The 27286-nt window shown below is 41.6% G+C and overlaps 1 protein-coding gene across 1 annotated transcript in view; it reads left to right on the top strand.

The window, feature by feature from the left end:
• The window catches only part of BEND5 (BEN domain containing 5), a gene marked incomplete at both ends in the record, with an annotated part of 551257 nt that overhangs the window by 325635 nt on the left and 198336 nt on the right, over positions 1 to 27286 (top strand). Inside the window, one exon of the mRNA XM_080348556.1 lies at positions 12436 to 12652. Coding sequence (XP_080204682.1) covers positions 12436 to 12652 — 217 coding nt within the window. The remainder of the gene's footprint in view (positions 1 to 12435; positions 12653 to 27286) is intronic.

Genomic DNA, 27286 nt, shown 5'->3' with positions numbered 1-27286 from the left:
ATCCCCTTCTCTCTCACGGGTACATCTCTCCTCTCTCCGGATACTCCTTTACTCTCATCCCTCTCAAGGGTAAATCTTAATATCTCAAGGCTGATCTCTACTCCCTATTTTCTGTCAAGGATTCCACAGACCCGCTGCAGTTTCCCACACTTTTCCTTCCAGGCTTCTCTTTTTCCCCCCTCCGCAGTGTTTAATACGATAGCTCCAAGTGCTGTTTCTGGAAGGAATAGATGAAGGACACAACAGGCAGGTCTGCACAGCACCGTACAAGTTCAGCTCTGGAAATGCAGCATTGCCATTGCTAACAACAGGGCACGTGCTGGTATGGGGAATAAATGGGAGACATATAGGCTCTACCTGTAGTAGAAATGTGAGTGTGCTTGGAGAAAGTTGCCCTGCAACACTCTCAGGAACAAGAGAGTGTCATAAAGTAGTTTCTTTAACAGATGACGGCGGAAGGAGGGAATATGAAGGGGCTCATTGAAGAAAATGGAGAATAAAACTTGGGTATGTGCAAGATGTGTAGCCTGGGGAAAAAATAAAATGTTTGCAATGCTGAATTTAAATTATTTGCCCTCACATTGTTGCGTCTTGTACCTGAGAGACAATTATGTGCTTTCATGCAAAGAAATCAGGTGTTTCTACATCATAAATCAGTCCTGATAGCAAACGAGGTTTTGGAGGTACCAATCTTAGACCTGCTCTTTTCTGAGAATAAAGATGAGGCACTATCAGAGATTGAGAAGATGGGGCAAATTGATTAATTAAAAAGCAGTAAATCATCAGCCCCGCATGACTTATGTATAAAAGAATTCTGAAGAAGCTTAGGAATGAATTAGCTGAACTGCTAACAAAGATACGCGCTCTCATTAAAACCAAGATCTGTTCCAGGGGCTGGCGAGTATGTGGGGTTTATCCTATATTTAGACTGGTAAGCATTACATCTGCACGTTGCAAGTGGCCGAAACAGGAATATGAAAGGGAATAATAAAACACCTGGAAGATCGTGATGTGAAAGACTTTAATGAGAACAGCTTCAGCGAAGAAAAATCTCGTTTCACCACATTCCTTAGAACTCTGTGAATTGCCTGTACAAAGACACAGGAATGGCCATGCTGGATGAGACCAGCAGTCCCTCCAGCCCAGCACAGCCCTGTGGCACAGGAGAATAACCACATAACCCCTTTTCCCTGGTCTCGATTGACGCCAACAAGGGCCTGGTCTGAGGTTAAGGGAGTCACTGCAGACATGCTGACACATCCCTCTCTTGGAAACTGGTCCTGAGCTTACCGGTGCTCAGAGAGAAAATTTTCCCCACTCACTAAAAGGAATTAAATGGTAAAATAAACAACGTTTTCTGAAAAGGCAGAAAAGAGAAGTCTGACGCTAGATGCTCAGAGTAATGATAACCAGTTCCTGAGATATCATTGTAACAATAGTCTTTTCATCTAGCAGGGCTACCAGGTTGTTGTCATCTGCTTTTATTCAGTTTGATATTAGCAAGTACCACCTGGTGGTGAAGCCAAACTGAGGGTACGCTGACCTGATAGATGCACTTGTGTTAGCTGCTCTTCACTCCTCCAGCCATACCTCTCCCTGCTCACCATACATCTCCCTGCTCACCATACATCTCCCTGCTCGCCATACCTCTCCCTGCTCACCATACATCTCCCTGCTCGCCATACCTCTCCCTGCTCGCCATACATCTCCCTGCTCGCCATACCTCTCCCTGCTCGCCATACCTCTCCCTGCTCGCCATACCTCTCCCTGCTCGCCATACATCTCCCTGCTCGCCATACATCTCCCTGCTCGCCATACCTCTCCCTGCTCGCCATACCTCTCCCTGCTCACCATACATCTCCCTGCTCGCCATACCTCTCCCTGCTCGCCATATCTCTCCCTGCTCACCATACATCTCCCTGCTCGCCACACGTAGAGCTGCTGCAGCCCGGGGCGATCCCACTCAGCGCTGCCATGAGCTCCCAGCCCTCTGCTCAGGGGTTCTGTTGTTTCAGCCCTCGGAAGAGCAATCACAGCACCGAGACCTCGGCACTCAGTTCATGGCAAAGGTTTAAGCAGCTGCTGGTATCCACACATCTTGCAAAAGCTCTTAATTCCAACATCTTTTGGGTTCCCCTCCCCCCCCCCCCCTTTTTTGTTTAAGGTGTAACCTTTGTATTTTGATGCTAAATTCTCTTCCCTGTTTGACTGTCTTGGGCAGTTCATTGGCCTAGACTTCCTTCATGGAGTAGCTCCCTTTGTAACAGAAATGCTCTTAAAAAACTACAATTGTGGTACATGCCAAAAAGAAGGTATTTCTGACTTGCCCAGCAGTCTTTTCTGTTTGCCTGGCTTTGATTCCATCGGATGCCAAGGTGCCCTTTCCCCGTGGGAATTCCTGGGAACATTTCCTCACCTTTAGATTTCAGCCACCAGACTTGCGGGGTGAACCCCCTGGCTTGATGTACTTTGACTCTCTGAAAGCTTGTGACAAAGTCTGTCACCAGACGCTGCTCCAAGGGCTCAGCAGTCACATATGGTGACAGGGCAAGTATCATCGTAGATCAAAACCCGACAGGGAAGCCAAAAGGCAGAGGGCTAAGTGGCCAGTTTTCATCGCAGTAAAAGGCTAACAGCTGTGCGCCTTAAACTGACCTACCAGCTCATTTGCTAAATGTATTTATTAATGATCTGGGGAAAAAAGGTGAAGGATTAGGTGGTAACACTTGCAAATGATGTAATTACTTAAGTAATTTAAGCCTGTAGCCACACTGTTAGAAACTTCTGAGTGATGTAAACAAGTTGCTCAGATGGATGAAGAAGGTGGAATCCTGCTAAATGAGGAGTTAATACGTGGAGAAGGGAAAAAACTGCACATTACTGTTGGCAGTTCCATAGCAGAGGCCGTTTGAGATGCTGTTGTGGTGGAAAGAGTGAACAAGGTGCTAGAAGGCGTAAGAAATGGGACATTAAAAATGAATTGCTGATCTCAGTCTTCATTGCATGGAGACAGAAGATAGGATGAAGCGTAATATTATGAGTAAGTTTGCCCAGCTAACAAAGTCTGATCCATGATGACAATTTCCTGTTTTCTTCTGTTTTTATCCTGCTCATACATCATCTGCTGTCAGAGATGCTCTGGTCTTTATCAGGGATAATATATGCTGGGAAAGCTGAGGCTTCTAGAGGGTTTCAGATCTTACTAAGGGCAGCTCAGTATCAACAAAGATACAATGGGTAAAAACCTATTTAATATCTATTCGTCTTTTTTTGGTAGTTAAAATTCCCATCAAAATGACATAAATTAACAATCTCAGCTTTGTATTTGGACTGTGAAATCATCAACATTTTAAACGTGGATTTCAGAATTCAGATGTTACTGAAATACTTCCTCAAGTTGGGGCTCTTACGAGACTTATGAATTATTCTTGCATAGAGGAGAAGTCACTTGAGACCAACCTAAATGAAGTTAACATAGATTTTAAAAATTACTCTTCCAGAAGAACAGGGAGTGGTGGGAATAGATGAACAGATGGATAGGGGCGAAGAGGAGAGGGAAGAAAAGGCTAAATAGGTAATTGAGGCTAAGAGGCTATTAGAGCTGACCCGGTGGTCTATGGTGGTGCAGTTCAGGGACTTGAATCTGGTATTGAGGTTGGTCCCTCGTTCCCAGGCCAAGACGTGATCCAAACATCGCAAGGACTCGGTTCTATAGCCTGTGTGATCCTATAAGTACGTGTTTCCCAGTCAACAAAATCTGGAGGAATTGTATGTCAGATTATAGTGGAGGAGACATGAAAGAATAACAGAGTAAAAGGCTGAATTTGGACATGAAGACGCTAAAGTACTATACTAATGGGTGAGAAGTTTAGTGAAATTCTTTGGTATTCCTTTGAACCGGCTGTTGGAGAAAAATCTGGTTGAAATAAACATCTTTTGAAGAGATTCTGAATAGGAGCAAGCTATTTCCCACCAAGCCTTTCCTAAAATTTGTCCAGTACACGATTCTCTAAAGCATAAGAGGAAAGATAAGAGGAAAGCATAAAAGGTCATTTATTCTAAGTCGTTCTGATACATAGTTTGACTGCTTTGACGTTGGTATGCTTGTGGTGTGCTGGTCTTGTCTCCTCCTTTCAGTGTCCTAACGTGTCTTCCTTTCAGACGCAGTCAGATACACTTTCTGCTGTGTTTTATATGCTTATTTTCTCCATGATGTCAGTAGTCAGTATATTCAAACTGTTTTCTGAAGCTGTCGGTAGATCTGTTCTGTTACGGCCAGGGCGCCTGGTATAGGTCAAAGCTGGGACAAGCATTGCCATGTGGTTTTCAGATTTATATGCTGAGGTGGAGCATTTCTTGTCCTTACCTTTTTCTAGTACAACGTTATTTATGCTGACTTAATTCTTTCAAATCTCCGCACTTCTTTAACAATACTTGTGGCTGCTCTTTTTCAATCACTTCCAAAAACCCTTGGTTTTCTTTTCTACACGTCCCAAGCTTTGGAATTGCGGTGGTGCGGCATTCTGAAATGCTGCTTCTTTTCTCTTTCTTTACCTTCCTCAGTGCTTCTTATCACAAATTCTCATTTGCCAATTTGATTATGAGTATTAAAAATGAAAATTGACTCTTTCTTTTTAGTAGCTGCCCATCAGGACAGAAATGCCGGCTCCTGCATCCCTCTCTGCTATTCATTGCACATGTATGGCCAACTTTCCTGTTTTCCTGTTCTAGTATATTTGTGGAAGGTCAACTCTTCTCCTTCTCTTTCTTCTTTCCTTTATAAGGACTGTATAGAGATATTGCTATTGAAGCAACACATGGCTGGAACACCCATGGTCAGTAGGCAAATCATATTTCGCCAGCAGAAAAAAGCAGCACCATTCATTATCCCTGCAGCTTAAAAGAGAGTTTCTGTAGAATAATTGCAGTGTTGGAACTGCAGCTTCAGAGGAAAGTCACTGCGGTAGAAGCTTCTGGTGACTGGGCAGGATAAGCAAGAGAGGGAGGAGGGAATACAGCTTTGGTTTGGTGGTAGCCAGGAGGGAGGAAAGGTAAATGGGCTGCTTGTCCACTGGAGACACCACTTGTTCCTTTCTGATGGTGAAAGATTTGGAGTGTTGCCCCCAGCCAACAGCGCCCCTGAGACATGTTAAAGTGTTTTGTCAAAAGAGGGATCTGTGATAAATCTGGACTGCTCTGAACAAGTTTTGATAGGGGAGATAAGGGATTGAGTGCTGGACAACACTGAAGGAAACATCCTCCCACAAAACCTTACCGAGGTTTGGAGAACCTCAAACAACGCTTCTCCATTTGGGGGATGCAATGTTGCCCAGTCTTAAGTGAAGATCCTTAAAAAGTCATTCAAAGAAGTATTTTTGCTTGTACTTTAGCAGCCTCCCCTCTTCACGATGTTTTGGTTATTCTGGTGAACCGAAGGATAATGTTTTTATACCTGCCAGCAGAATCCATGGGCAGGTTTTTAGCGTTGCTTTAGATCTTAAAGTCATGATCTGCTCATAGGGATCCTTCCATATCGCTTCAACTGCTTCCCACACGGTGTGTCCTTCCCTCAGCATTTCTGGTTGCTTTTTGGCTTGATGACTTCTACTGATTCCCTCTGACTTCAGGTGGAACAGTGTCATTGTGTTTTTGTTATTGGTATTATCACAGGACCTAGAACACTGGTCTATGGGCAAGGACCACATTTCTGTGGGGTATTTTGCAAACAGATTAAAGGATGTTTCTCACTCCTATTTTTCATTTGTTTCTCCTCACCGCTGAATTTTCCGTGTCAGAACGCTGCACTATGTTGAAAATATGTTTTTGTTTAAACTTCCTTAGCAAGTTTTCTCTGAACATGTCCAAGCACATAGGAAAGTGTTCATCCTGGAGAACAGGAGCTGAGGGGAGACCTTATCACTGTCTACAACTGCCTGCAAGGAGGTTGTAGCATGGAGAGTGTTGGTCTCAACTCCCGAGTAGCAATAGGACAAGAGGAAATGGCCTCGAGGTGCCCAGGGGACATTTAGATTGGGTATTAGGAAGAATTTCTTCATGGAAAGGGTTGTGAAGCATTGGAACAGGCTGCCCAGACTGTATTGGAGTCACCATCCCTGGAGGGGTTTAAAAGGCATTTAGATGAGGTTCTCAGGGACATGGTTTAGAGCTATAGAGTTACATCATGGTTGGACTCAATGATCCTGAGGGTCTATTCAAACCAAAATGATTCTGTGAAAGCGTTGAATTATTCACATAACATTTGCTCATTTGAATACGTTTCTAAGTTTTGGATCTGAAGTTCTGAAACAATAATAATGTACCTTCAGGATATTTTTGCTATCTCAGTATATGCTGGTGAGACTGATTTGTCTGGTGTGCAGGTCTCATTAAAATAACTGTGCCGGGTTAGACTAACCCTGCTGCAGGTACCCAGACTGAGGAGGTTTTACCATGTTTATTACCAACGGAAGTTTTAGAGAAAAGAATAGCAAAAAACCTCCGTGTTTTCCTCTTGAGTTGGCAAAGAATGCAGAGATTTTATAATACAATCAGGTTTGTACATTTTGCTTTTGTTTGAATTCCCTAGCAATCGTTACGGAGGTTAGTTAATTATTTCAATTAACATTCACCTTTGAAAGCTCTGTGTTTGATGTCTAGATTTCCTGATTTTTATGAAAGCCATTGAATTGCATAATATTTTGATTTTTATACTTAAGAAACCAGGTATTGGTAGAGCTGCAAAACCTTGAGGTGCATTATAAACTGTTAAAAATGATAAAAATATTTAGAGAGTATTCGAATACATATTAGGAAGAATAAAAGCAGGATTTATTTTGTAGTGTCTTAAACAGAGTTAGCTGTGCCAAAACCCATTCAGTTATCTGTAAAAAAGATTTAACACTCTGTGACATATTCACTGTCACTCCATGCTCTGTGAATCAAATATAAAATTATGTGCACCTAAAAACCCTACAAAGTTATTTTGTCACAAGTAAGCTGGGAGTTTGGAAGATGGGCAGCCCCGCTTGTCAACAAGAATAAGCAAGAATCAAAATAATGACTTAGACTAAGAGAGAAAGAAGGCAGTGAGGCCTTCCGTTGGGAAGAGTGGCCTTCCATTGGGAAGAGTGGCCTTCCATTGGGAAGAGTGCCCTCCCGCAAGGGGAGGCCGCACTGCATCATTTGCTTTCTTATATTTGCTTTAGAGTTTGGTGGATTTCTTGCAGTTAATAAATAGGGACATCCAGCTTTAGGAATAAAATTTGAACACTTAGAAGGAGTAGCTAGATCCAGCGTTTTGGGAAGAGTCAATAAATATCCTGCAGGTTATTTTCAAAAGTTGAATTGGAATCAGGTTTTGTACTTCAAATGTCTTTAAAGTTTAGGCTTAAGTTCCTCTGAGATGGTAACTCAGGTCCACCCCTTTGAATTATTTACACAAGCTTGGAAATTTGCAGAATTGTTAAGCTATACCGCTAGATCTATAAATGGATGGCAGTTGAAACGGCCACCACAGTGTGTCACCACAGCCAACGCTTCATTGCAATCAGATTCACTCGAGCGTTTCCCTTCAAACCACATCACTTGGTTTTCCTTTTGGCCATTGATCTCTCACAGCACCTGCAGCTTTTTCTCCTTCCTCCAAATATCATCATTTCACGTTGAAGCTTACTGGCTGCGATATGTCAACTCAAGCCTGTGGAGTCAAGGAACTGGATAATTACTTCACGAGTGCCACATTAGAAGTGGTCCAAAGACTGGTTTAGGCTGCTCATTAAAGTCATTGGGAATTTGGCTGGGTAGGAGCTCCCTGTTTGACCGTGCAACGGGGGGGGAAAGCACTCCAAGGATTGTTATTTTCTAATTATTTGTGTTCTGGTACCACAAAAGGATTTGATTAGCACCTTTATGGGTTTAAAGCTTAAAAAACAGATGCCACACAGCAGCACCCCCACCACCCCCCAGTTTGTTCCCCAAAGCTTTGATTAACACCAGTTTTCAAAGGGCAATAGGATAGCAGAGAAAAAAAAGCAGAACAGATGATAAAGTTTGTCTTTAAGACCAAAATTATGGCCAGACTAGAGCTGAAATTAAAATTATGTTCAAAATAGGACGATAGTTAGGATAAACCTTTGCAGGTCAGGTGTGTGTACCACCCCTCAGTGCCCACTGCAGCAGCCAGGAGGACAGTCCTGGGCCCTCTGGAGGGTTCAGCTTTTGGACACTGAATGAGGACTCCATTTTCTTTCCCTTTTCTTTTTGTAAACTGACAAATTTGATCTTATTGCACGCTACCAAAGCAGATTAAATGTCTTGGCTCCAGACTACAGCATAGCAAACATATAGCAACAGACAAGCACATATGCATTCACACTTGGAGCCACGAATCTGTTGAGTTGAGGGTCCTCCCTTGTCAGACGGGAGAAGAAATTCAAACTAGTGCTGGACTATGAGAGTCAAAATAGAGAGAAAGTCTTTGTTTCTGATTCCTCTTCCTTTGACAGAAAGAATTTTGCGTCTGTCCTTAAGTCCTAGGCAGCCTGAATTTGTTTCAAAATGATGTAAAATATGAAGCTCCATTTCTGTAAATACATTTCTAAAAAAAGGCTGGAAATCAGCTGCTCCCATGTTGTGCTCTCTGGCTGCACTTCGAAGTGGGCTGGTTCTCCTTGAACTGACTCCTCGGCAGCGCCGGCATCCAGGCGGTTGTGTATCAATTAGCAGGGTGCGTTTCTTGGTGGTGGTTGTGTGTCAATTAGCAGGGTGCGTTTCTTGGTGGTGGTTGTGTGTCAATTAGCAGGGTGCGTTTCTTGGTGGTGGTTGTGTATCAATTAGCAGGGTGCGTTTCTTGGTGGTGGTTGTGTGTCAATTAGCAGGGTGCGTTTCTTGGTGGTGGTTGTGTATCAATTAGCAGGGTGCGTTTCTTGGTGGTGGTTGTGTATCAATTAGCAGGGTGCGTTTCTTGGTGGCGGTTGTGTATCAATTAGCAGGGTGCGTTTCTTGGTGGCGGTTGTGTGTCAATTAGCAGGGTGTGTTTCTTGGTGGCGGTTGTGTGTCAATTAGCAGGGTGCGTTTCTTGGTGGTGGTTGTGTGTCAATTAGCAGGGTGCGTTTCTTGGTGGTGGTTGTGTGTCAATTAGCAGGGTGCGTTTCTTGGTGGTGGTTGTGTGTCAATTAGCAGGGTGCGTTTCTTGGTGGTGGTTGTGTGTCAATTAGCAGGGTGCGTTTCTTGGTGGTGGTTGTGTGTCAATTAGCAGGGTGCGTTTCTTGATGGTGGTTGTGTATCAATTAGCAGGGTGCGTTTCTTGGTGGTGGTTGTGTGTCAATTAGCAGGGTGCGTTTCTTGGTGGTGGTTGTGTGTCAATTAGCAGGGTGTGTTTCTTGGTGGTGGTTGTGTGTCAATTAGCAGGGTGCGTTTCTTGGTGGTGGTTGTGTATCAGTTAGCAGGGTGCGTTTCTTGGTGGTGGTTGTGTATCAGTTAGCAGGGTGCGTTTCTTGGTGAGAGCTGCCTGGAAGTGCAGAAGGACAAATCTGAGCATTAAGCTTTGCACCATCATTCTGCTTTCCTACCTCTAACTCCAGATCAGCTTCGTTGTGACGGAGGGTGTAAGGGGTTGGTGCGTCTCTGCAGATCCACGATAAGATATTTTTCTCTAGTAAGCAGAGCAGTTAGACTGTGCATTCTGAATCTGTCCCTGCCAGGCCCTAGATGCATTAGTATTCCACTGGCAGCTGCCTGTAGGTAGGAATATTGTTTTTGTCCATAACCAGAGGGAACAATCAGACTAAGCCGTTCCCCGGCTATAAACCAGCCAAAGTAATTGGGTTTAATTTTAATTTTTGTAATAGCTTTAAATTAATAGGAGCAGCTGCTGCCACAGTGTGTGGGTGTCCTTTTCCAGAAGGCATAGAACAAAAAAGGGAAAGAGTAAACAATAGTGCGTCTAGGACACAAAGGTTAATTCAAGAACTGAGCAATGTCTTTTCCTTATCAAAAACTCGGTTGGCGATATCTAGCACAGTGTCCCCTTTCTTTTTTCCTTCCCTTTTTTTTCTTGATATTTCTTTCTTTTTCTCCTTTGATTCCCCGATAAGATCTCAATCTGATTAGGCTCCTGTGTGTAAAGACGCGTTGTTGGTATCTAAACACTAACCCTCTTTCTCTATATGACTCACAAATAGATTAGCACTGACAAAGTGCTGGGAGAGATAAAAATAGATTAGCACTGACAGGAGTACTATTATAACTATTTTTGGAAGATATGGTTTGAATTAAGAGTTTGGGCACTTTCTGCCCTGAGAGGGTGAATTTAAACCTAGGAACTGAGGGTGGTTTGTGCTGCCGTGTCAGACACCAGATAGTGAAATGTCAATACCAGATGTCCTAGACATCAAGATTAGCCATAATAGCCAAATGCGGCCATAAAGTGATGTGTCAAAGTGGATAATAAAACAGATGCTTAGCTTCTATAATGAAGGGGAACGGGAATGAAATATCAAAAGTGCCTTCAATACATTAACAAAGTTGTCTTCAACTTGCTTAAAAGTAGAAAGTTATCGAACCAAGGAGAACTACATGTCATTTAAACATGAACTATCAGGAGATGAATTTCAATTAGCGTTAGCCTTTCTAAAATCCTGAATTTCCTCCTATTGGTCTCATTTTACATGAAATTTTTATAGCACAAAGTGAGGCTGGTACTTTATTATTTCTCCCCTGCTAATTTGGAAACAAATAAAGTTCAACAACTCAGCAACACACTGTTTAAACTTGCATTACGGTTTGAGGACTGGGAGCTAGAATACATTTACCCACTGCCATATCATCTGCTTGATTTGAGATCAAATGAGGGATGTCCTATAGCACTCCAGAGTGAGGGTGAACGACAGAAATATGTTAAGATACTGGAGAAACCGATGAGGTGAGAGTTGTGCCTGCAGACGCCTGGTGCTGGTTTTTCCCTACCGATACTTTTAAAAAAATTCAAGAATTGTTTTTCTGTCCTTCACATTTGTTGCTTGTATCTAGTTCTCAGATCTTAGTGCTGAGCAAGTGCCTCATTTAACGAAAAATACTGAAGTAAATTCTGGAAGCCCTGAGTGTTCAAGAACCAGGGCAATAAAAGGGGTAAATAAATTCTTATTTCAAGTCTAATTAACTGCGTCGCTGGGTCTTTATTGTACTTTTTCAAGAACACCTCAATTCTTTTCTGTTTCCCTCTGTAGCTCCTGAGTCTTGCTGATCAGACTCTTTAACTACTGCTAATTGGCAAACATGGACTTCTGCATAATGAGAAGGTTTTGTCCTCTATTTCATATTAGCAATGAAAGGCCCAAACTGATGCTCTGCAGCAGAGCTGCTTCTCAGAACTATTACAAAGAGGCACATTACTGCCACTATGTCTGCAAATCTTATTACGTTTTTCCTCACGATGATCCCAGTTTAGCTGAGATCTGCTCCAGTCATTAGATCAGACCTGTTTATAATGTGTAATTGAATCAGTTAGAGTCTGCAGGACCACAGTGTTTTGTTGCCAAACATGGCTGGTAAGTGAGTTACAGCCAATTACAAGTGCATGGCATGACTAGAGAATCGCCTGGCTACACAGAGATCCACAACCCACCTGCAAAACAAAGAAACTGTACAGACAGAAATACTGAACCTCTCTGGTCCATAGAACACGTGTTTGACCCATCTCTGAAATGTTAGTTATTTCTGTTGAGAAATAACGGCATCATTGAAGTTGGATGAAAGATGTCAGGCAGGCATTTGTTATTCCTTAAAGAGATACCAGCTTGATAGCAATGACATAAATGTCTCTATTAGAGTTATTTACTATCATGTATATTCATTTTTATCTTGTCAGTTCCCAAAGCCAGAGATCTTGCGGAGGGCAGCAGTCCAATTTGGAGCAGGACCAAATACCCTTTTCTCCTTTGCTTACCAATTTAGGACCAGGTTATTTTCCACACCTGAAGTTTTTTGTTGTTTGCCTTTTGGTTTTATTTTGTCACCTTAAAAATGTATCTTTTCCTCCATTCATTGGCTGGGTGTTGATAAATTAAGGATCCTGACTATTAACGATAATGAAAAATATAAAGATGTCCTGAGCGTCAGTAAGAGTTCTGTTGGAGTTACTTCGTTAGATGTCCCTCGGCTGTGCGCTGGTGAATGGGGCTGGTGTGAGGGCTGTAGCCGCGCTCCAGCAGAGCCCTGGTCAGCGTGGCGGTGTGAGGTTGCACCGGTTTAACAGCAAAGCAGAGGAGAATTTAACCGCCTGTGCATCCTTTTTGCTTCATGGCAGCGGGTTTCTCCGTTTGTGAGATGCTCTCCCCTGCTCTGGCGAGGAAACCTGAATCTCGCATAGCCTTTTTGTCCAGATTTCTTTTGCCAATGTATATCTGTGTCAACGTGTGCATATGTTTTGTTTCTTAGGCAAAGAATACCCTCTAAAAACGTGTATTACTACCGCTGCCCGGACCACAGGAAGAACTACGTCATGTCCTTTGCTTTTTGCTTTGACCGCGAGGATGACACCTACCAGTTCGCCTACTGCTACCCCTACACGTACACTCGGCTCCAGCACTACCTGGACAGCCTGCAGCGGAGGAGCATGGGCTACTTCTGCAGGGAGCTGCTGGCGCTCAGCGTGGTAAGTGGCGGCCACGCTTGCCAGCTGGCAGGCTGCAGCACCAATGCCTGCCCTTAAATGCTTATAGACCCATTTATCATCCCCGCTAAAGTACACACACATAGATTCGTTTCACTGTGGTCAATGACACACGAGGAAGCAGCGTACCTGCATGGGGAAATACAGACAAACGCTCATTTAATTTCACGTAAATATTTCCTTTGCAATATGCAAAGCAATGCTAAATTCCCCTGTAGGGTCAGTTCACCTCTAAAGACATTTAAAGATGAAACTGAAACAGCTGTATTGAAGAAATGTGGTTTTTAGAGTATTCTGTCCATTTGTCTTAAGGAAAAGCTTTTCCATTCAAACATAAATCTGTGTCTTTGGAACCGGAGTATATCTTTTCTTGGTAAAATCATGCGAAACATACGCAAATGACCTTTTTTATTTACTCTTAAAAGGTCTATTTTGGTAATTTGAAATTGAAAGAGATTTAGGGTCTCAGTAGAGGTCCTTTTGCATTTTTAGTGCGCTCGTTCCACAGTCTTAATATCTTCTCTGAGATTCGATTTGGTCTGAACTTGTGTGTGTGTGTCAGGAAAAGAAAACTGATTGCGGTGAAGGCTGGTGATCCCAGCAGCCGGGCCTTTAAGAAGCCCAGCATATATCGTGACAATCAGGATGAAATAACATGTATAGCCTGCTTAGAATAAATAACAGGTTTCCAGATTTAGAGCAGGACATTGAGATACCTACGGTGGCGTGAAACTTGGGTGATAAACTAACTTATGGATAAGGCTAAAAATAGAATTAACGAAAGCAAGCGCTTTGACCCTTTTGTCAGTCAAGCACGGTTCTTGTTCTAAAGATAACTATTAGATGTTCCTGAACTGGCATTAATTATTAATCATTCCAATTAGGAGGACAAACAATTATGATAGAAAGGGATATTAAAAAAAAATAGGAAAGTAAAATCTTCAGAGGGTAGAAGGAATACTATCATTTTAATGTGTCTAGGGTTTTAATTATTAATCTTAGAGGGCAGAGCTATCATTAATTCTGTAATGAAACTGAATTTGTTTCCTTTCACTCTGAAAATAGTGTATAAACAGTCACATTTGCATATTAATCAAACCCTGATCTGAGTGATGAAAACACTGAAATAGGGGGCTTTGTCTTTTATCTGCATTTTGACAGAGCTGTGCTCCCAAATCTTGTTAACATTGTGTTACCAGTAGTTGCTAAATATTATTTTTCATATTTCACCAAGCTAAGCAAACAGATGCCACTCAAAATGTGCAGGAAATATGCTGCGTATAAGTCCTGATTTTATATCTATATGTACACAGACAGTATGTTTTGCAGAAATGGCTATGGTAACATTTTGCAGCTCACCATGCCGATCTGTATAAAAAGCTTCTGAATCAGGCTCGCGCTGCAATCTTTGTGAGGAACGTTACAATCTCGGAGCATTTCTGGCTCTTCTCCACGCACAACTGTCCTAGAACAGCTTGGTAATTTAATGCCTTTGCTGAGCTTGAATAGACAATTTCCATAAGTTCTCTGCAAGCTAAATATTTTAAGATAGAGCTTTGTTGCTATCATACATCTTTAAATGGTGAGAACCGGGATCCCTCAGTCCTCGCTGCACAGCACTGCCTCAGAGCAGGGGCTGGCTGTGCTTTGGAGGATTGCGTGCGTGTAGGATGGAGTCAGAGCTAGGGGAGCGAGCCCCGGCCCCGCTCTGGCCCCTTATGTAAGGTAAGAGGGAGCAGATTGGCATAAAGAGGCCTTAAAAGCTCTATTCCTGGCGAAGGGACGATACCCCGGCAGCACACGGTGCGAGGTAACTCGGCGGTGCTGTCTGAGGACAGGCTGCAGTCCGAGGCTGCGGCACATCTGTCCAGCTGCCACCGCTGGCTCGTCCCAGTGCTTGTGAGGGTGGAGAGCAGTATGAAACAGCTTCACTTCTCCTGGCTTATGAAGTTCTGCAATGTGCCTCTTGGAGACAACAGAATCTCACCACAGATCTTTGGAATTTTTGTTTAATTATGATTTTTCTTTGTCGTGGAACAGTAAAATGCAAGTCACAAGAAACCGCGCTTATGTAATTGCTCCTGAAGGCTTTCTGAGTGCACATTTTGCTTCACGTAATGTTTTCAAGGCAATCTAATTTCTAATCTAATTTCATATTTTCTCTAAAGAAAGTACTATGCCTCCATTAACTCCTTAAATACTTTCACTAATTCTATGAAAATTGAAAGTGAAATATCAGTGTGGGACGTGTAATTGTCATTAGGATGCAGAATGGCAAAGTAGTTCGAGCCAAATGGCAAACGCTCCCATTGCCAGCGTGAACGGATAACTTTGCTGTTCTATTTCTGACCTTTTAATGTTTATATCCTTTACTTCAGAGAGCTATCTCACATTCTCGATGTGCCAAATGGTCTTGAAAATAGTCTCTCCTGCAAGATAGCTATGATGGTCACCCAGGTGTCATTTAAATGGCCATTTTCTTTCTGCCATTGTCGGCCTTAGGTAACTTCAGACTTTCTACAGTTTGTGCCTACAAATCACAAGTTCTAAATACATGAGCATTTTTAAAAATGGTTAAATAAGCTGTTTGGTATATTATTGATGTGCCTCTCATCTTAGCATATATTATGCAATATTTGCAGCATAACATACTTTAAAGTAATGTTTCTATTTCTGTGAAAATATAACTACAGGCTCAATTTACATTTACAGAACCTATTTTATGATACTTATCCAGCCTTATGTGTAATAACAGCTACATGTAGCAGTATAACTAATGTTTCAGAGTTGGCAAAGCTTGTGAGGGTGTCATCACTTGAAACTAGAGGTCTAAATGAGCTGTGCACACTTGAAGTGTGTGGACAATTGATGAGACCCGTACCTCTAATAGTAATCCACTATCACACATCATAAATTAACGAGTTTTGGTGAGCCTGGCTCAACTCCTGCAGCCCACTTCACAAATCACCACCGGCTTGGCAGTATCTTCATTACTCTCTCAAAAGAGAGGCAAGATTAATTGGAGCCAGATACTTCCTTTCACCCCATTAGGTAATGATGCTTCCGAATTATAGTTGAGGTGAATTGCAACTGCACATGCAAACCACAAGCCTCAGAGGGTTTTCCACAATACGCAGAGACTGGAAGATGGAATTCTGTTAAATTAAATATTAAACATACATATTTTAAAACAAGAAGGCAATATGTCTAATGTAGAGCTCTGAAAGCGAGCCAGTCTCTTAAGTCAGACATGAGATAGTGAAACAGATTGGAGCACAGGGTGTTTCATCCTGACTTCATGCCGCTTGGGTGTGTGCTTTTAATTTACTAAGTTACTCCTGATTTATGCTGGTATCAGAGATCAGATTGAGGCCCAAGACTCTGACACTGCGCACCAGATGTCACATTGCTGGTTCATTGATCAAATATCCCTTATTTACCGTCTAAATGACTGGGTACCCCTGTAAAAATAGTTGATCAGTTCTACCGGTATCTACTGGTCCATTTTTAACTGCTCAGTTATGACTGTTTTAAAGCATGAAGCAAAGAAAATAGCCAATTTTCTAAGGTTAAATTTCCCATTTCTGCGTTCAGAGTTAGGTTACGTAATAACAGTTCTGTAAAAGAAAAGTATACTCTTTGTCTTTGGGAAAAATAGAAGTTACAGGTTCGGTGTGCTATATCCTGCCTTTCAAATCGTGTTGGCATCGCTTTCTGTACTTTCCAAGGGATTCGGCTGCAACTGGGTTGAAATGTCATCTAAATGCAATTTGTGGCAATTTACTTGGTCTGAAAAAGGCCCCAGAAACAACGCTTTAAAAAAGTCAACTTCTCGTTCTCTAGAATGTAAGAGTGCACCTACATGTATGTTCGGGGCCTCTTCTCTTTATTCCGTGGTGTATATATTTACTCGTATATTATAGTAGTGCTGTTCCCACAGCACTCAGGCAGCGAATGTCATCCCAAAACTGTACGTGAGGTTTTAAATGTTCCTACAGCCATTTTCTGAGCTGGGTTGGATATCAGCAGAGTTGGAGCTAAAAATAACACCAGCAGCAGTTCTTTCAGAAATAAAATATGATTTACAGGATAAAATAGCACAGTGTGCTACCAGGGAAATTATATAAATAACATGAAAAATAACAGGGAACTATTCTATACCATCAGTTTTAAGGAAAAATTCATTGTTAGAATTTAAAGGAAGTTCTGGCAGATAAACTGGATTGTGGGAATCATAGACAATGAAAAACAGGCAAAACTACGTTACTGTCGAAGGTTGCCATCTGTCTATAGGATGTATACAACTGTTCCTGCTGAAAACAAGGAATACTTTGGTTAAGGTGGGCAGCATTATGTAGTTTTAGAAAAAACAAACTCAATAAAATAATAATATACAGTTTGTATTGTGTAAGGTCACTAAATGCATAAGCTTGGTTATTTCTCAGATTCCAGAAAAGCACTGTTTGATATAGTAAAATAATTTCTAGAAGGATTTGCACAAATAGCTGTTCACCTTTGAGTGAAAAATCATAACTTGGGCAGGCAGGTTCACATCTCCAGTGGGTTTTGCAGCTCACATTTTATTACTGCTTTCGCTTGTTTAGAAACTCTTAGGAAAAAAACGTTTGGAGTTTCACAGGAAACAAAAGCAGCTTTGCAAAGGATCCATTGAGTTAAGAAATCGCCTGCAGAAAACCTGTGATGATTCATATAAGGAGAAAATCTCCTGAAAGCAGCTCTTGGGTTCCCCTGGCGGGCTCTCCGTCCCGCGCGTGGCGATCCCGCTCCCCGCCGCACAGCTGCCCTGCCCTGGCTTTCCGTTTCCTCTACGCTTTTCAAAGCGAAGTACAAGGGTGAAGTTGTGGCATTTCTTTGCTGTTCTTATGTTACTTATTCTGCTTTGTTTTTTCCCCATTCATTCCCCTTATCTCTTTGCGTTGTCCAATCCAATGTCAAATGCAAAATAGCTTTTAGGTATTTTACATACCAGGACTACAGGAGGCAGTTCACAGAATCACAGAATGGACTGGGTTGGAAAAGACCTCAGAGATCATCGAGTCCAACCCTTGGTCCAACTCTAGTCTGTTTACTAGATCACGGCACTCAGTGCCATGTCCAAACTCAGTTTAAAAACCTCCAGGGCCGGTGAGTCCAGCACCTCCCTGGGCAGCCATTCCAGTGCCTGAGCACTCTCTCCGTAAAGAATTTCTTCCCAATATCCAGCCTAAATTTCCCCTGGCAGAGTTGAAGCCCATGACCCCTTGTCCTATTGCTGATGCCTGGGAGAAGAGACCAATCCCCACCTGGCTATGTTGTGTTCTTGTGTTCTCTTCTGTGCACTCAATATCCACATCTCACTACCGTTTCATTTAACTTCATATCCTCATCTACGACCTGTCTTCCCTGTCCTTAAGTCTTACGTGCTTTTTGTTTGATCCGTCCTCTAATAGATACAGCCTAATTTCCAGAGAAACTGGCAGGATAGGTGGTTTGTCTAGGCTTCAATCTGGAGATAAAACATAATGATCTAGTCCAGGGGTGCCAAACTACTCCTACATTTATACAGTCCTAAAGTTACATTTGGCCCTTTAAAGGCAACTGTGAGGCCACCGTGGCCCCCAGTGAAAATGCGTTTGACACCCCAGGTGTAGTCAGTCATCCCGATGTACCTGAACTGGCACCCGGGTGCTGGAAGGCATTTCCGAGCGTGAATCCTTGTTTCATGGTAATGGCAAGTTTCCGATAAGCACCAGATTATACTCATTCTTGTTCTCAGCACTTTCTGCTGCTTGGTTGGGTGCCACACTACTCAGTGTGACAACTGCGATCCCAATGGAAAACAAACTTTGTCCTTACGCTCAGTTCGATCCCCAGATCTGGGCAGCCACCTTTAGTTATTGCACCCTAAGCTGCTGGGGACAGGAGCACCTGTTTCACTCTCCACCTTTAGTGCCTTGCTCACTAGAACTTCTTTTTTTGGTTGGTGTTTGGAAAATATCACAGTACAACCAATAATATCATTCAATCAGAAAAGCAAGTCTGAGGTCCTGCATATACACCAGTGTAAAGGTCTTAAAGTTAACCTGGTAGCCCTAAGGACACACAGATATTTCAAAGATACGTGTGGGCCTTAGAAACCTACAAAAAACCTGGAATACATTCATTCTTCTTTCACGTCCACTTGCAGGAATTTGTTTTCCCTCTTTTGCAGCACAGCATTAAGCTGTAATCAGCATGTTGGTACTGATGCGGAATGGACTTGCACGTAGGGGAAACCGCGCTATGTGGAGCTATTAGCTACGTCTGCCCCGCAGCACTTCACTGCGCTGACTCTGCTGGGATTTCCACTGTGTTCGAGTCGCTTTCTATTTAGATCTCCGGAGTGGTGACTGTGTAATGCAGCTGTGGGGCTGGAGCTGGATTGCAATCCGTGTTCCTTGACTGTTGATCAAGATCCGGAACACGGTTAGTCTGGCCCACGTTACCTGTAGGGCTCAGGCTTACCTAACGATTTTAAAGTCTGCTCGGTCCAAAGGGTTTGGATTTATGACTTTTAATATAACCAAAGAAAGAACTATTTATTGATTTAGCTTTATACTAGACACATATCGTAAACAGAATGTATTAAAATCTCTAAATACGTTAAATCTTGTTTGCATATTTTTTGTAGACCAAGCATTGTGGCTCTGATCCAAAGAAACACTTAAGCATAGATTTAAACTTAAACGTGTTAAATAGTTCTGTTGAAGTCACTGGCACAGTTCATGACATCAAGTTAAATGTGTGTGAAAATCTCTGGGAGATATTGTATGTAGCCTGCGATCCATTCTTAATTGCAGTGCGGTTTTAATGGCCCTCGCTTTTCTGCACTGTTCGGAGTGGATTTTTGAATCATAGAGTAGCGCAATGAAGAAGGACATTGAATTTACATGTAAGGGAGGCTGGTGCCATCCTTACTGTAAGACATCATGTTGCATTCTAATGTATTTTATTTTAGAAGATCATAATAGTAGCGAAGAAAGAGTGTATTTCTAGAAAGTGCAAGCTTCTGTTGAAGCGCTGCTCTTATCTGCGAATACCGAAAGCAGTATTTCTCTTTCTTTTTTAGACAAAATAACATGCAAATAACATGAGGAGACAGACAGGAGCTTTTTAATGTAAAGCAGTAGGTACTTAATTGAAAACTTTTTGCTTAGTAAATATAAAATAGAGCTTAAAGGCTTTTTAATACTCTTTTAAAGAGATCTTACGTGGCGACCAATCGTATTGGTACATGAAATGAACTGCGTTCTCTGATAAATATCCTCTTTTCCATGTTTTCAAACAGCAGCTGAGCACCATGCTGTGGCAGCAGAGAACGATCTGAGGAGATGAGCACAGATTGAAAAGGTCTCGCTTACGTGACATTTTCAATGGAAAAGAAAAGTCGGGCCTAGGCCCACAGTCCAGGGTGTTCAGTCAGATCCCGCGGGCACACGGCGCTATAGAAAGCGGTACCCACCTTGGCCGGTGTTCTCATAGATGTGCAGCGTGGAGGAAGATAAAGGAGAGACAACACCCGTTTCAGGAATTTTCCTAAGTTTTCATGAAAGAAAAGTCAGGTTTGGAAATCAGTTTTCTCCTGTTTATTTTGAATTTCCTATTAATTACACCCAATTTTGCACTTAGTCTTAATTAGTTAATTTTAAGAGGACTGTCACTTTCTCAAAATCTAAAGACTGCAGTATTTTATAATACATGTTTATTTTTCATTTAGATTTTCTGCATTAATGTGGATTATATTAATATCCATCATGATATTTTTAATAAGCTTCTTAGCTCATTACTAACAGCTGCACATTGTGTGTGTGTGGTTTTTTTGTTTAAATCTAAATTGCTTAGAATTAAAATATTAGCTGTTCTTCTCCATATTTATGAATGCTGCATTATGGAATGAGGGGAAGTCTTATGCCTCTCATTAAAGAAAACCCAGATTTATTTCTTTTTTAGAACTTTTGCTCCGACAGCCTCCAAAACGTCGCATAAATGTCACTGAGTTCAGGTTCATCAGATTCTTCTGACTGTAGTGTCATTTTATAGGGAAGGAGGCTAATACAGAAACAGGGATCATTTAGAAGCAATCTATGTTAAAGACTTTGGTATTAATTTTCTGAGGTTAACCGTACTAAACAGAGTTTGTACAGATGGAGTTTCGCTTTGGAATCGAGTCAGGACCATGGACTGTACATTTGGTTTGTCTTCTTAAGGCACTTGCACAACGTTTTCACTAACAGGTTTGATAAGCTGAAAATACAAAGGACTTATTTCAGAAGTCCTGCTACACAAAGCTTTTGATAGTTACACACCGAAAAGTGTAATGTTTTGGGAAGCAGGTTGTGTTTGCGGTGGCTGAGCTCTTGAACGGATGGCCCACGGTGTCGAAGAAAATAATTAGAAATGGCATCTGTCGCTTGCACAGTTCATGGGATTCAAGACCTCAAGTCTGTTTTTCTTATTTGCATCCTGAGAATGAAAAATGGCCAGTAAAATGTTACATCTGATGGAAAACTTATAGGAATGTGAGATGACTGGTTAAGGGCACTTTATAGATCAACAGACGAAGACTAAAGCAGAAGTTGATGCTACTGTGTTGGAAAAAATAGGAGCTGTTTTGGCAATACACCTAGGCCCATCGAGATTTGTCTTAGATCTGGACATACGTGTTAATCCAAACAATGAATATTTCAAAATCTGAAAGGTAATGGGTAGAACGTGAGTAGAGCTGCTACTCCCAACACTGTGCTCAATAGCATTGCATCTTCTTTATCTACAGTGACTAGGAACACATACTATCCATATTGCCTCTAGTAGTCTGCCTCTCTAAAGTCTAAGGAAATGGTCTAGATCCTTAGCGTTGTGTAGGAAGTCAGTTTATCAACATAAAGTATGTTGGTATCTTCTACATGAGGACCATCCCTCTTTATCAGAACTGTTGATATTGTAGGTTCCTGGAAAGCTTGTGAAAGTTTGTTGGTTTTTGTGTTTGGTGTTGTGTTGTGTTTTTCTTGTTCTATTTCTTCGTAATTGTGGTGGCCTCTTTCTGAAGAATCCAGACAGTGTATATCAAGAGACCAAACCACTCAGGATGTGAACCCGGGGAAAAAAGAATGTGTGTTTCCAAGGTGCACTGTTGTGCTGTTGCAATCATCCTTCAAGGTGCTGTGGCAGCGCCAGATTTGCCGTCAGCTCCAGCTGATTTTGAAATCCTTCAGAGCTTTAGGAATAAAACTGCACATATCCTCTAGATTTCTTTTGTAGAAATAGATAAGATTTTGTAACAGCAAATAACGCCGCAGAGCTGAGCAAACTGCCTTCCCACAAATGAGACTTGGATGCACTCAGACCAAACAACATTGTAGACTCATACTACACAGGCTCATAGAAAGACAAAGATATTATACTCCTCCTGGTCTAGCAGGATTCCTATATGTCCATTTTGGCTGAAATTCCCATTAGCCATGGCAACCAATGAGAGAAATGCACAGCAACAGATAACATCTAATTTAATGCTGACAAAGGGGTGGGAGGCATTGATCTGTTTGGCAGAAAACTTCATTCTTTTTCATTCCTATAATTCAGATTTTCTCATTACTGGACACAGATGGCAAAATATAATTTTATTAACTATAACCATTTGTTTTGCAGTTCATCAATTAAATTGCACAGAGTACAGAGACTAGTTTATGCCGGCCATTAAGGAAAACAAGTTAGTAGCTAGAGCTATACTACAAAAGGCTATAGATGTTGCATACAGTGCTTCAAGATCATTTGTTGCTATGACAATAATGAAGCAGAATAGCTGTGGTCTCTGAAATCTCAGGGTTTTCATGTTCTCAGTGAAATACAGGTAAATACAAACTCTTCTTTTAGAGAGCTGGACTTCCTTCACAACTACAATTAGTTTATGTACGTGTGTTACAAAATGAGTAACCCACTCTCTGCTCATTAGAAAGTTAAATCAGGAAAAAAGGAAAATGGATGGATTGAAAAGCTCCTGCACAACAAGCACATCCCCTGTTATCTGCTGCCAGGGTCAGATGAACCACCAGGTAAGGGCCAGGGAGAGGGAGCTTGACGGTTCCTGTATTACCTACCAACCGTCTCCAAAATCTCCCCTATCAGCCAAGCACTCTTGTGGTAGAAGTGAATGAGGACTGCGTGTCAAAATCCTTTCCTGATCTCATGTGCCTTTCCTTACCTAATAAGAAGTCCACCTGTGTTTATTTTTTAACATCTGGGGTACAAACTGCATTCTGGAAGTTATTTCCACCCTGGTTTCATATAATTCTGATAATGGCACTAATTTCATGACATGCTCCTTCTGAAAACTTACTCTGAATCTTCCTACAACTGGGGAGCACAGATTAGTTACGCTATATTCCCTTCTCCTAAATAACCTAGAGGAATGATCATGTTTATGTCTATATATATTTTAAAATGCAGATAAGCTCTCTTTTCTTTCATGCTGTCACAAATGATTACCCGCAATAACGCTGAATCACAACAACGGGTTTACAAAGATCGCGGACTGGTGGCGATTAACACTCATAAACTACTAGCTCACAAAAGGTATCTTTTTTAGTTTGAATGTGATTAGAAACCTGCTTGGTGTGGCAGGATGTAGCATAGCCTGCGCTCTGACTGCAGCACACACTGTGAGCTATTGGAAAATACCAATGAGAGATGTGTCTCTAACAGAACAGGAGCCCAAGTGCACAGGCAATTCAGAACATTGGGCTTTTCTGGGAACTGCTGTTACACAGAAATTTACTAGAAATGACAAAAGTGTTTGGACTTTGAACATTTTCTTCCTTTGATTCAAAAATACTCCATAATGATTACGAGGCAATGATCACAGTCTACTGCATAAAAGTAATGTGTTCTGATAGGAAGCCTTGGGAGCCGATCACACATCATCAGATCTCCCTGACCACGCTTAACTTACCGATATACCACTGGTGGCAGATGTATTTCAACCACGATCATGGACAGAATTCCTTACGGCAGCTGGATACTATATTTTGCGTATGCTGCAGTATATTGTGTATGCTACATCCTTGTTTCAGCCAACAGCAATATGACATTTACAGCTTTTGTTCCAGGGACAGTCTGAGTTAAATCTCTGCGAGAAGCCTTCCCTGCGTCACACTCTGGTAAGCTGCTTGTATGCTGTTTACTCGAACCATCCTGAATGCCAAAGGCCTGAAACAATTCTCCTGTTAATAGGAAACATGGAGCCAAGTTTTCTTCTTTTCAGACATCCTTTCTAATTTCTTTTTCTCTCATTCTGAGAGAGAAGAAACTTGTATCACGCCAGTCTTCCCCTCTTGCATCTTAAAGCTTATACGTGTGGATGTATCCTGATTTCAGAAGGTCATATTCATTATAGTTCTAAACATGCTATCTAACAATACGCTGGAATCTACTAGAATGGCATGAATTTCTATAGGGAAAAATAAGTCATGATAATTTTCATATTTCCTGTCTCCCAATCAATATCGGAACTATTTGTTGTCACTAATTTTGGTAAACCTCTCCTTTTTTGTTTTTTGTTTTTTTCCCAAGTGGATGGAGCACCTGAAAACGCTACAAACCGAGTTTTTCACAATCTTGCATTCAGCTTCTAGAAAATTTGCAAAGGGCTTTCTGAGGTTTTTTATCTGTTATCAAAACCGTCTCCGTTGTGCCTTTCGTGGCTCGCGGTGCCTACGCTGAAGCGATGCTCAGGATGCTCCGTCTCGTTACCCTCTCCCCATCAAAGTTGCCTCCCGAGTCCAACATGTGCACCAGGCAGCGGTGCGAGCAGATCTGATACCCGACCTCCCGCACTGTGGTTCATCGCAACAAAGCTGCTCCAGGTTACATCCAGAACGCTTGCTCAAAGGGGTTTTTCTCTGGAATTAACCATGGTATTAAATTACCCGTGTCTTTCCTAAAGTTTTCTGCTCGGTTTGAGAATGTCATTCACTTCAAAGATTCTAGAAAGACTTTAGACATCTGCTTTAACAGAACTAAGTTCTTCAGGCATCACCTTGATTTATTGGCTCATTACGTGATTTCAGAGCAGGTCTCTGCTTTTAACAATATCAAAAGAACCAAAAGACAGACAGACAGACATGAACTGCTTCAGCAATACCTTGTCAATACTTCCTTACTGTCTGTTGGGTAGATCCCTGGGGGACCTATTGGAGTATTTTACGCGCATTATGTGGTGAGGATTTGCTTTTGTTGTGGATTTCTTTGGATAGAACAGGTCTGATGGAGCTTCTTCCTCAGCATTCATTTAATTTAGTATTTGTGAGTTTTTCACATGGTGTGCAGACAGAGGCAACCATGGGTGGGAAATGCTAAGGCCGTGGACAAAGAAATGCTTATTCCCCATAAAATCACTGTGCATCTTCCTGCACCCAAGGTTCATATCATTTAATATGGCAAAGAAATAAAAGGAGCAGGGAGAAAAATGAGGGAAAAGCTGGACATAAGCCTTTGAGAAGAATAGATGAGGTCATCCCGTTACCATAAGACACATGTAGCCATTTGTCTGTCAGTGTCACTGGTGGGCCTGTGGTGACATACAGCCTGTGTGCTTGCTTAACATTCAGAAGACATGGGTGACAAATAGGGTCACGTAATGATGATGCTTACCAGATTTGGGAATATGTATTGCTACCGTTACTTCAGAGGTCAGGCTTCGCTTTCTGAACTTCACATTAGAGTCAGTCATCTTCAATTCCACTGTAAAGTTTGGGAAAATAGATGTGATTAATGAAACAGAACGGGTTGTTTGTGTGGGTTTATTTGTTTATTTGGGTTTTTTTTGGTGAGCGTTCTTTTTGTTGTTGTTTTTTCACCCTCATCTCTTGGTGATGTTGGAGCTAAGCTTATTCCTTTTCTTTATAGATTACAAATGACTGAAATGCAAGAGCCTTAGAGCAATTGTGCATAATGAAGAATTTGAATGTGATCCTGTTTGTGTTAAACAGGGTTGAAATATGCAATACTCATCTTGATTCTGAGACTAAATACTAATACGAGTCAATGATAGTTCATGGCAGCACTTTCAAATGCAATTCTTAATATTGTAATGTTTATAGTCCTTTGCAAATGAGCCAAGAAATGTGCTCTGGAGTGTCTTCATTCTGCCCGGAGTCATCTGCAAGTTCCTGCTGCACTCGGGGAACTTCTACAAGAAAGGTGATGCTTGAGAGCTTCTAGTAGTGTTGCATTTTCAGAATGGATATCCAGCCCCTAATAATTTGTAGTTTATTAATTTAAGACATCTATTTTAATAAATTAAAAAATAGGATGATTTCTCCCAGCCTGATCTGTGTTGAAGAGCTCTGAGCATATCGCTTGGAAGAAATGAGATAGTAAAAAGAAACTGCTGGAATTCAGGGATGCTAGAAGGGGGAAATGTCGTATAGTCACATAACCCAAATATCTAGAAAAACTTGTTAAATGGTGGCCGTGGTTGTCAAAATGGTGTGCTCCTTGCAAGCGCCTGCCTGTTCTGGAAAGAGAAGCGTGTGCGTTCAGTTTCATCCATCAGAGAACTCAGAGGCAGAATAATGTTCAATCATGATGTTAATCGCAGCACAACAGTATCTACTGAAACGACTCTATAGAGGATTTATTCTCCAATCTATGCAGGTGTATAAAGAATTCCTTTAATGGGTGGTGCATATATTGTTGTAAAAGAATAGACCCCTTTGTATTAAAATTACATGCCTGGGATTTTAACATAAAAACTGAAAAATCCCACTGTGCAGAACTGACTTAAACTCAATTTCTCTCTCCCCCTTTTACAATGTCAAGATGCCTGAGTGCTCAAGTGACTGAATAAGTGCTAAATATTTAATGCATGGAGGTTACATTAACTGAGGCTTTGATCTCAAACTTCTTAAAAACATCTTAAAAGCCCTTCAAAAATGGGTTAGTATTTCATTACAGTCACTTAAAATAGATTTATTTTATCAAAACATCCTGTCAGAAACCCCAAAGCTGTGATTAATAAACTACAGCATTTTGACTAAAGCACCTCCTAATACTAGTTTCTTGGTGTATCAACAGATTGTCTGGTTAGCTGGCCCTGGCACCTGCTGAGGGCCTGAGCAGGTGTACACAGGAAATCCACAGCGGGCTGCTACACGTTTGATGCGATTCAATCAAACATCTCTCACTTAATTCTGAGATTAACTTAATGGAATAAATTTAGTAAGGCAGTTTTGTACAGATGCTTTTGTTTAGTAACTCAAGTATTTGGGCAACATGAGCAATGGAATAGATCAATAATTATTAACATCTTGGGAAAGGGCTGCTCATTTTTAATCCGTACACCATAAATTGAGAAGATCTTTGGCTGCGTTATGACTGTTCTTCAGAATCTTTTCATTGTTCAAGGACAGCAACCTACAGCATGGTATTGTGTATCTGCCATATGTATAGAAGCCAGAAGCATATGCAGAGGCAGGTTTCAATATGATGAATTTCTACTGCATCTAGCAGCCCTTTGCTGGGAGAACTTGACCCACCCAAACGTATGTCCCCCCTTCTATAGATTTCCTTCTCATTGCCTTT

The sequence above is a fragment of the Nesoenas mayeri genome (assembly GCF_963082525.1).
Source record: "Nesoenas mayeri genome assembly, chromosome: 8".
NCBI lineage: Eukaryota > Metazoa > Chordata > Aves > Columbiformes > Columbidae > Nesoenas > Nesoenas mayeri.
This window is presented reverse-complemented; position numbering and strand designations above follow the sequence as displayed.